At 36.5% G+C, this 11,993-nt stretch overlaps 1 protein-coding gene across 1 annotated transcript; it reads left to right on the top strand.

Annotated features, from left to right (window-relative positions):
- The first annotated feature begins 1,895 nt into the window (after window positions 1–1,895).
- On the top strand, window positions 1,896–2,831 carry LOC110325801 (olfactory receptor 4K1). Its single transcript, XM_029541804.1, has one exon. The coding sequence runs from the start codon at window positions 1,896–1,898 to the stop codon at window positions 2,829–2,831; it is 936 nt and encodes a 311-aa protein (XP_029397664.1).
- Window positions 2,832–11,993: the final 9,162 nt, after the last annotated feature.

Below are 11,993 nucleotides of genomic sequence, written 5' to 3'. Positions count from 1 at the left end.
ATAAATGTGAGAATACTAAATTTGATGAAAGTAAAGAAAGCTAAAAGAAATTATTAAAACTGTAAGTGCTAAACATGGATTTTGAGAATATTGTTTACAAATATAATTGATAAACATTTTAATGCAATAATTAACAGCTGAAAGATAACAAAGAAGTTGTTTCAGTCTGGTTGGAAATTCCATCCAGCTTAGGAAAAGTATTTCCCCACTTCTCTGCTTGGATGACTTCTTAGATAATCTTTAGAAGACTTGGGTCAGAATCTGATAAACACAGGGAACTCTTCCCATGTAGCTTCTTTTTATGCTTTCTATTTAGAGAGCATTTAGCTATTAAGTGAACAAATATTTATTGACTATCAAAATTTGCCATTAATGAAGAATGGGGTTACTAACAAATTAAAAGCAAGATTTGCTCATAGGTTTATACTTAGTAGTGAGACAAATATTATGAGTTAAAAAAAGAACAAAAAACAATTGTGCGTACCTATTGTTTCAAAATTTGTTTGATGCATTGCTGAAATAATAAAGATTTTTTTTTTGTGTAGATAACTTGCTATTTCTTTCACCAAAAATAGTTCTCCTATGAGGTATTTAGAAATCTGAAAGTACATCTTCCTGAGGTACAACAGCAATGGAAGATTCATTAAAATGTTTAGAAGTGTTCTGTGTACAGGGACATAAATTCTACATGGTATCATAATATAACTCCTTTTGTATTTAGAAGTTGTAGAAATGAAAATAATTTGAGAGACAATAAATTCTATGCTCAATCATGTAGTTTGCTAGTGGCAAAATTTGTTAATCTTCACTAGTGGGAAGTTATTTTAGTTATTAGGAATAAAATGGGATATAACATTGAATTAATTAAACTTATAATTTGAAATTATAGGACGCAGAGAACAGAATTTTCCAGTTGTTTCTTATGTTTTTAAATATGAAGACTTAAAACACTATCACTTAGTAGATATGAAGAAAATAAAAAAATTTAAATATAAATGAGTTTTTAAAAGTATGTTTTTGGTTAAATAGGATTACATTACTTTCCACTTCCTTTCTTCTCTTCAGTGACTTGCATCTACTCTTCTTAAATCCTCTGTTGCCATTTCCCCAACCATTTTAAGCTGACAGTGTCTTTACATTTGATTATTGTCATACAACACACACACACACACACACACACACACACCACAAATGCACATGTGTGTATTTGCACAAATGTATATAAATGCAATCTTTTTCATTCATTTTTTGTTTTGTTTTGTGTGTATGTGGTTTCAAGGCTTACCACTTTGCCCTGGTTGAGTCTAGCAAAAAATGATGCTAAATCCTTAACTTGTAAGCATATCACAGTGTTTGATCTGCTTCCTTTTCCTGTTCAACCCTTCACCATCTCATCTCTCAATTCTTTGTCTTCCCTCACACCATATAAATGTCTTTTATTTTAAACACTGAAATGGAGTTTAGGTTAGTATTTCAAATTTTTGGGATGGAAATATTTTCTTGATTTTTACAAAAGAAGGAGAGAAGTTAATACACTATCTTTGTTTTCTGCACCATGTTCTTTAGCACATACTCAAATATTTATTTTTAATTAATGTTAGCAAATTTCTTAAAGTCTTCTGAATGATTAATCATTACACTTATGCATATATTAACCAAAATGTTAAAACAAGGCAAAACCTTAAGATAAAATTAATGAATTGCATTCTCCTAATTATATTATTTATACCTCATTATACTTCTCATTTTAAGTCTCATTTCCTATATATGTATATTTAAATTAAATAGTAACACTTGAAATTTCACCATTATTTTCTTTATGAATGAAGTATATTGCTAGGTCAGTGATGGTAATATTTTCTTGATTTTCATTTAGGTGACTTTACATTGGATACATGGCTCACAATAATGACTCCACGGTATCTGAGTTTGTGCTTCTGGGACTTTCTAAATCTTGGGGACTTCAGCTTGTGCTTTTCACCATCTTCTTTGTCATCTATGTGACATCAGTCTTGGGCAATATCATGATTATTGTCATCATTTTCTCTGACTCACGCTTAAACTCTCCTATGTACTTTTTGCTCAGTAATCTTTCATTTATTGACATCTGCCAATCTAACTTTGCCACTCCTAAGATGCTTGTGGACTTTTTTGTCGAACACAAAATTATTTCTTTTGAGGGTTGTATGGCTCAAATATTTCTTCTTCATAGCTTTGTTGGGAGTGAAATGATGTTGCTTGTTGCTATGGGATATGACAGGTTTGTAGCAATATGTAAGCCACTGCACTACAATCTAATTATGAATCGGAGAGTGTGTATAATTTTTGTGTCAATTTCTTGGGCAGTAGGTATTCTTCATTCTGTGAGCCATTTGGCATTTACAGTGAATCTGCCATTCTGTGGTCCCAATGAGGTAGATAGCTTCTTTTGTGATCTTCCCTTGGTGATAAAGCTTGCTTGCATGGATACGTACAGAATGGAAATTTTGACCTTGGCTAACAGTGGTATGATATCACTAAGCTGTTTCCTGGCTTTGATTATCTCCTATATCATCATTTTGGTCACTGTCCAACGGCAGTCCTCTAGTGGGTCATCCAAAGCCCTTTCTACACTCACGGCCCATATCACTGTAGTGATTCTTTTCTTTGGGCCTTGTATTTATTTCTACATATGGCCTTTTAGCAGATTGTCTGTGGATAAGTTCCTTTCTGTCTTCTATACCATTTGTACACCTTTACTGAATCCTATCATATATTCTCTGAGAAATGAAGATGTGAAATCAGCTTTGAGGAAATTGAGAAACAGTCATGTAAATCCTGCAAAAAACTAAGGATCTCTATGAAACAGTATCATATTGAGTCAGAATGAACTAACTCTCCAGGGGATTCCAAAATCATGCAAACCACCTTTTTTGTGCTATAAATGTTTAAGTTACAGAGATGGCCTTTGTCCTAAAGGCAAGGCAATTACATAAAATAAGTTCCTGAGTAAAGTTATGCATGGTTTTAGAGGAAAATCCTCACTATTTATAATTTAAAATATTTTCTTAAAAATTGTTAGGGATACTTAAAAATTATTTTATGTAATCCTTAGTCTTGATTCTCTGGAGAAACAGAGCTGATGATATATATATATATATATATATATATATATATATATATATATATATATATATATATAAATGACNATATATATATATATATATATATATATATATATATATATATATATATATATATATATATATATATATAAATGACTTATTAGAGTGGTTTACAGATTATACAATTATTATTTCTGTCTCCCAAAAGAAAGTCTAGGAATCAAATAACTGTTTATTCTATGAGGCTGGATGTCTTAGTTAGTCTTGACTACACCACAACTCAGAAGAAATAAGCCTTAATACCAGCGAAGGATTGAACTTTTCAGTGAGAGTGAGGGTAAGCACCACATGCTCATTCTTTCCATTTCTTCTATATAGGCTCTCACTAGAAGATGTAGAAGAGATTGAATGTGGATCTTTCCACAAGACCTGGCTGCACCCCTCCCCCAGATTTAGGGTGAAGTTTTCCATCTTAAATGGTTGAAATAAGAAAAATATCTCACAGGTGTACCAAATATTTTGTATACTTGTAGGTTATTTAACACCAGTTGTATTCAAGTGGACAACTACAAATAGTCATCACAAGTCTGTCCCTTGTTATCCTTGCACACAAATTTCTCTCATATCATGTTTAATTTCCAAATGAAAACAATAACCACATCATATATCTAATATGATATAACTATCCCATGTTAAAAAAAATCACAAATATATGTTCACCGGGCCACAATTACACTAAACAGGATATAACTATGCCAACCAATGTATAACTGTAAATGTATTACAAATTTTAGAATAGGTGGCAATGTACCTTGAGGAACATGTGAGTATCTTAAAATTTAAATATAATAACCACTGATCTTCTCTTAACTGATGCTACTTTACATGATAAAGCAACTGAGGGGAAAAAAAGCACAAATATCTGTACAAACACATTCTTAACAAATTGTGGCAGAAACATAAAAATTATAATCCTTACTTCTGAAACAGGTTATGAGCTTTAGCTAATATTAATAACTATATATTTATAGTATCTATTTTGTATTTTCTTCTTCTACATTGAGCATCTCTCGGGGTTGTTTTTATTTCCTGGAAGGCTGACCCAATCTTTTATTCCTAAAGTGTCTGAGCACTTTGTCATTCTGCTTGGAGTGGGCTGTTATAGTTTCGCATTGACTTTAATCATTGGTAACACTAAGAGTTGCTTTAAAGGGTCCTATACTACAGATATAACTCTTCTTATGTGCATTGTAGAGAACCAATCCAGTTTCTCCTTGGTAACCTAAAATTGCCCCTCTTAACATTACTATTCTTTTCTTATTCTTTTGACTGAAGGGCGTCAGAAGCCCACAGTAGCCATGGTGCTGTCTGAGCTTTTAGTTCAATGAAATATTTGTTCTCTCTCCTGGCAAGAGTTCTCTCCTCTCTGGAACCAAAGCATCTAGGATAGAGGAAACATGAGGTAATGGAAACAAGAAACAGAATTTTACCTAGGGATTACTAGGGGTTATAGTGAGTAGAACATTCTATTTTGTACACCTTATTGCTAGGACCCTTGGATCCTGATTCTAGGAAAAACCATATCATATACTGTATTGTGATTCAAAGCATATACTGCCTTCTCAAGAGCCATGCCCCACAGCCCTACAGATTGCTGTCAACTAGTTGAATCTGTAATTATATTTTCAAAAAGCCATTCCATTGTTCTATCAGGTCAGTTCCTTCAAGATGGTGTGGTACATGCTAAGACCAGTAGATTCCATAATTGTAAACACACAATTGCACTTTTCTGGTTGTGAAGTGAATTCCTTTGTCAGACGCAATACTGTGTGGAATAGCATGATGGTGGACAAATCATTCTGTAGGTCCACAAATGTTAGTTTTGGAAGAAGCATGACGTTCAGGAAAGACAAATGTATAATGAAACCAAGTATCTATCCCATTAGTTGTTACTTTCATGAAGGAAATGGTCCAAAATAGTCAACCTGCTACCAGATCTCTGACTTGTCATATGACATATCAGAACTTAAACACTGTCTCTGCTATTAGTAGATGTGGCACTCAGCAGCACCTGTATTCTTACCAGATTTGGTGGGTGAAATCCATGTTGTAGAGCCAATATATATCTTCCATCTCTGCCACTAAGGGTCACATTGTTAATGGACTCCCTGGGCAATGATAGAAGTAATTGGAGAAATAATCAAATATATACTTGATTATTGAACTTTCCCTTTGCTGAACTTATCTTTCGATGAGTATTTGCATAGGAGACAAGTATCTTCATATTTTTAACCAATATATCAAAATCTATTCACACATTTCTTCCCAAAATTTCCAATCATACTGTAGGTCTCTTATCATCCAGAAAATGCATTGGATAAAACATCTTCAGATTATGAAATTACTGTTCACAAATCAGTGAATATTTGCACAACCTAGTCATTTTGCTTTCCAAACAAAATGTATGACCTTAAGTTCTAACCAGTATAAAGATTTCACTCAATCATTGTGATTCTTCATATGTTCACTTCCAGGTGTCTCATTCATAGGGTGCAAAGCTATTTGTAAACCAAGCCCTTGTCTCCTCTACCTTAGTCATCTGATCAGAGGGCACATCTCATGAGGGCATAGGTGCATGTTTGAGAGAAGAAGGCATTGGAACAGGAATAAGCCATAGGCATTTGCACATCTTCTTCATTCAACTTGCTTGATGGTTCATTGTTAAATGTCCAGTTTCTACTGAGGGCATATAGCAGAAAATATATTCAAAAGAACTATTGCCTGCAGGTGATGATAGATTTTTGCTTCCAAATCCAAATTTTTACCTCTGATATTCACTTATAGGTGCCTGCCAAAGGTGCTAAACAGCATTTCTATCTGCCACTGATACCTCTAGTAACATTGCATCTGCTGAACCATATTGTCCCAGTGGTAGAGCAGTCTGCACATTACCCTGGGCCAACTGATGGAGCTTGCCTGTGTTCTAGGCCTCACCCTAAGGTAGCAGCTTTCTAATTAATTTTGTAAATGAGCCAGTATAACACACGTACTTCATCCAAAATCCATATAGGCATATTAAGCCTTCTACTTCATTTATGGTAGTGGGAAGAGCCATGTACAGTAATTTATTCTTCACCATAGAGGAAATATATACCCTGTATCACTGGATTTCTAAAATTTTCCCTGATGTAGGAAGCCCTTGAAATTTAGTTGGGTTTATTTCTTATCTTCTGGTATGGTATGTGTTGCCAACAAGTCTAAAATAATTGCTATATCATGCTCACTTGGTCAGCTAGCATGAGGTCATTGATATAATGTGTCACTGTGATATTTTGTGAAAGAGATAGACAATCAAAAACACTTCAAACTAAGTCATGACCTGAGGATGAAGAGTCAAAATTTATTTGTGATAAAATTACAAAGGTATACTGTTGGTCTTACCAACTGAAAGTAAATTGGTACTGGTGGCTCTTATAGACATTACCAAGGAAAACACATTTGCTAGATAAGTAACTGCATACTATGTACCAGGATATGTGTTAATCTGCTCAAATAAGAGCAGTTACTACTTGACTAAGATTTCAATAATAAAATGTCACTCTCTATGACCCATTTTTACTCTATGGTCACCAGATTGGAGAGTTAAAGGGAGATGTGCTGGAGACCTCAACACCTGAGACTTTCACGTCTTTGATGGGTGGCACTATTTTCTGCTATTCCTTCTGGGTTATGATATTTCTTTTGGCTTACTATTTTCCCTTGTAAGCCACTCCAATGGCTTCCATTTTGCCTTTGTAACTATAACAGCCCTCATTACACAACTCAGGGAAACAATCTGAGAATTCTCCTGACATTTCTATATAGCTATCTAAAATATACATTATGGAACTGGGAAATAACAACATTGGGTTCAGGAACCACTGTAATTGGGTTTCAGGTTCAATTCCATTAATTACCTGACTGCCATGAGCTCCTACTTTAATAATAAGTCCTACTTTGAGTTTTTTAGAATTATCATCAATTCAGAACCAGTATTCAATTGATCCCAGAACATCTGATTGTTTTCTTTCCCCTAGTGTGCTGTTAACCTTGTAAAAAGTGGTAGGTCACAACAGGGAAGGATGGGGAAAAGACTAATAGTAAAACTCTTTGGTATTTTTGCAAATTCTTTCCACAGGGGGACCTGGCCTTCCTCTCATTTAAGAGTTTTCAGGCTTGTCAAGTCAGAAAAGTGGTCCACATCCTAAGATTCCCTCTCAACAGGATCCAATACAGCCTGTCTTTCATTTGTCTGGGGGATTTTTCTTCCTATATATATAAACAAAACAAAATGTAATAGGTTTATTATTATTTCATGCCTGGAAGCAACATGACTGATTAACAAGTTCTGTAGGCAGCCAAGGTTGTACCTCATACTGGCAGCTGAACTTGGAAATGGAAGAGATACTGAGGTGGTATTGGTTTTGAAGGTATGAAGGATTCATGGAGTAGAGCTGAGGCTTGGCACTGAGGGGGTCATTGTTGAAGATGTAGCCTTCCTAATACTTGAAGGCCCAGGTTTGAAGAGGTCATGCAGAGAATTTGAGACTTGATACTATGGGACGAGCCTAAGAGGTGCTACGGCTGAAAGCGAAGGTCGGTTGCACAAGAAGACCCCCAAAGTTTGAAGATGCCAGTACCAAGGATGACCATGGAAACAGCAGCTGCCTTTTGGGGACGCCAGTATCAAGGATGACCATGGAAACAGCAGCTGCCTTTCAGGAAAGCCTGCCTGAGTTCCAAAGACAAGCTGTGTGTGTGCTGCAAAAGGCAGAGCAGCAGAAGTGACCCAGGGTCTTTTTATGGAGGCATCCAGAAGTTCTTGAGTGAATCCCAGATATTCGACATTGCTTTGATTTGATGATGACTGTGCCCTGGTATTTTACTGTTGAAGGAAGGAAGTATTTAAATTATTATTGATTTTATAGGAGAGATTGGGTGTTTATAGATAATTTAGTTTTGAAAAGAGACTTTGGATTTTTAAAGAGATTGAATTTTGAAATGTTTCAATTTGTAAAGACTGTGGAAATTTTTAAGTTTATAAAATGCTTTGAATAGTGTTATTTATATGTGATGTCAGGGATGAACAATAAAGGAAAGATTGTGACTTAACAATGCCTGTTAACTTTCCCTGGTTAATTGTGTTGGATAGTTTTTGTCAACTTGATATAAGATAAAGTCATCTGAAAGGAGGGAACCACAATTAAGAAAATGGCTTCATAAGATTAGGTTGTATGCCACAGACAATCCCCTCTTTTGGGTCTCCTATCTGCGTGGAACGGGTCTCTGGTGGCAAGTGGGCTAAAGAGTCAGCGAATGACAAAAGGATACGACATGAGAGAATGTGTTGAATCTGAGTGTCATTTTTCAAATTGAGCATCAAAATTTTATACCTAAGAAAAAACAAGGAAAGCTAGGCAGGACACATCCGCTGAGTTACAGTGACACAAAACAAAAGGAATGTATACATCAAAAGATGGCAGGGACCAGGCTGGTGTTTACCACTAAGATGGAAGCCAGGTGTAGTCTATTGTTAAACCCACCACCAGGGTTTCTAGTAAAAGCCTGATTATGCTGTTCCTTTGGACCTAGTGAAAAAAACCTGTCTCAGGGGGATTTCCTAACTCTTTCATGGTAAGCCCAGGTATTCCTTAGGCCATTGTGATTTGACTTGCTTGGGTGAGACTCGGCTACAGTCCTAAGTAATCACTCTGCAGACTAGCCCTGTGCTATCCTAGCTCCATTCTTTGTAATGCCTAATTAGTTTCTACTAGAAGTAAATTTGAATGTTACTGAATAGGTAACCTTCTCACTGAATTCCTACTGAATTCCAAGCTCATTGGCTTNAAGGATTTTCTAGGACATTGGAACACTGGTGGAGGCTCACCTATGTTAAAATTCAATCTTTAAAGACACTTATAATAAAACAATACTGAAAGAGAGCATATACCGTACTAATGTGGGGATAGGGTTTCAGTATATGGGTTATGAGAATGCCAAGGTTCCAGGAGACTGAGTTTCCTTGAAACTCTTTGCCTCCTGAGTACTTCCAGGCCTCTTGGCCTGTCAAGCAGACTTCACTGGAGTGTGCATAGCAGTTGTAGGCAGGCCTATGAGGCATTTTCTTAGTGACTGATGAGAGAGGGCCAGGCTAGTGTGGGTGATGCCACACCTTGACAGATTGTCTTAGAATCTACAAGAAAGCAGGCTGAGTAAGCCTGTAAGCAAGCCAGTAAGTAGGGCCCCTCCATGGCCTCTGCATGCACTCCTGCCTCCAGATTTTTGCTCAGTTTGAGTTTCTGTTCTGACTTCCTCCATTGATGAACCATTATATGAAAGTATAAGCCAATTGAGCTCTTTCCTCCTCAACTTGCTTTTTGAGCATGGTATTTCATTGCACCAATATAAACCCTAACTAGGACACTCGCATCTTTCTTACTTTTCTTTTTTCCTGATGGACAAAAACAATATTGCCAATGAAAAATATATTTACACTTATGGCTTGAAGGTACAGCTCACTGGGGCAAGGAACATATGGTGACTGAATTGTTGAGAGTGTGGAGTTTCTTGCTACATATTAGTTGACCAAGAAGTAGAAAGTTTTTCTTGGAATAGAGCAGGACTACAACCCTCAAGATCTGTCCCCAGCAACCTCTTTTTTTCAAATCACCATTTATAGCAAAACATGTAGAACTGAATGCTAACCATCATGTTAAGTAAATAAACCCAACTCATAATGAGAGCTGCATGTACTTTATCTGCGAAATGAATGAAAGTTAAAGCAAAGTCAACCAGAAAAAATATAGTAGAGATTAAGAAAATAGAAAGTAGGTTGCTAAAGAATGCTTGGATTTGATCATTGCATGATATACATATATATGTAAGTATCACACTGACCTCATTAAAGTTAACATTAAATATGTTTAATGAAAATTATAATGATAACTGTGTGCGGTAGTACATGCCTATAATTTCAGCAGGTTGGAAGCAAAGATGAGTGGATCTCTGTGACATTGAAACCATAATTCTACACAGTGAGTTGTAGGACAGCCAGGAGGACAGAGAGACCATGTGTAAAAAAAAATATATATATATATATATATATATATATATATATATATATATATATATAAATTTTAATTATCACATATTAATAATTTGGAAAATTTTGATAATATGCATCAATATAAATACCTGAAATATTTAAAAAGTCCACTAAAATTTAAATTTAAAAAGCTATAACAAGATGAGACCATTGAATTATCAGTTAAGAGTATGTCTCAGAAAGGCTGGGTGATTTATAGCTCCATATAAAGCTCCTTCCAACACCTCTGGTCTCTACACACACCTGCTCTCATGTATGAATCATGCCCCACTATACACATATACAGAATTAACAATAAAATTAAATAAGAATTAGGCACATAAAAGTAGATAAATGTTGATCATGGCATTTATAAATAAATTACTTTGTTCTTTCTAGGACCTTTTGGCATTCTTACCATTACTGCCTATCTCTAGAAGCTTTTCTCTTTGAGACACAGACATCTCCAAGCCCACTACATAGGCTAATTTGACACCAGTCTACCTGGGCCATGTGGAATTAGTGGCCTCTGCCTGAATAAAGTGGTACAAGTCTATGTATGGGGTCCTTGGCCCTGGGAGCTTATTGGAATTCTATGTAAATCCAGTTTAGGAACATGAGCATGCCTGATAAGATCATTCATCTCTTTTTGGTAACCATTCCATATGATTCCTACATATCCCCCCCCCCCACCCTAAACTCACTCCCTTCACTCATTTCTTAACTCCAGACTCCAACTCTTATAGGCGTTCCCTGATAACTGACAAGCCATTTCTGCCAGAGATGGAGGTGGGCTGACTTCAGATCTTCAAGTCTTCTGTTTTTCCAGAGTCAATCTCCCAGTCCCATCCTCAGCTCTATATCAGACCTTCTGGATTGACCTCTTTTGGTTATGTGTCTGCATTCCAAGGAAACTCCTTAAGCAGGTGATAGTGAAACACTCTGATTTCCTCCCTCCTGCGAATCCCCCCCCCACTACTAGCCTATCCCTGCTCCTAAGCATCACCTCCCAGTACCCAAGAGTATCTGGAACTCCAAGAGGCCACATTTACCATGTCCTCAGAAAACGTACTGACAGGAAACACATAGCCATTATTCTTTCCTAAAAATGATAGAGGAAACAGAGACCAGGAGAGAACAAAATCAACTAATAAGTATAAAAACAAATATTAGCATGTAGAACTCAAACCTTCACAATCCCAGATGCTTAAAAACCAGTGTAAAGACAGGTCCCTTCTGGTCTGTGCCACACCGGGTCACCTAGGGCATGGAGTCGGCGGACATCCCCACAGTCCCTAGAGGACTGCACACGTGATCTTAGGATCACTGGTCAGTGGAACACAACAACTGCTCCAATCCAATAATGACGGGCCTGTGACAGCAGGAACAAGGACACCAGAGCCTTTCCTGACCAGAGGCTCGGGTTCCTTTTGATCAGTTCTGGTTTAACTTGGTTTCGAACAGACCAGACAACTCCATGGTCCTCAAAGGAGACACCACATTACGCACAGTAACATGTCCAGGACCTTAGGACAACAGGATCCCAGGATAACAGGAGCTGGGTCATACTAGTATTTGAGTGTCTCAGAGGAGTTTGACTGCCAAGAACTCAGACACACCCAGAATCTCAGGTTCACAGGAGCCCACAATCAAAGAATCACAGAGAAATCTGGACTCTGAGAAGTCCTGAATCAACTGGGATTATAGGAAGGACAGGCTCCAATCAGATATATTGAGGGCAGCAAGCACTAGAGATAGTCAGATGG

This window comes from Mus pahari, chromosome 8, assembly GCF_900095145.1.
Source record: "Mus pahari chromosome 8, PAHARI_EIJ_v1.1, whole genome shotgun sequence".
NCBI classification, from domain to species: domain Eukaryota; kingdom Metazoa; phylum Chordata; class Mammalia; order Rodentia; family Muridae; genus Mus; species Mus pahari.
This window is presented reverse-complemented; position numbering and strand designations above follow the sequence as displayed.

Coding starts and splice junctions, on each gene's coding strand:
- LOC110325801 (XM_029541804.1), top strand. CDS start 1,896: ATGGCTCACAATAATGACTCCACGGTATCTGAGTTTGTGCTTCTGGGA.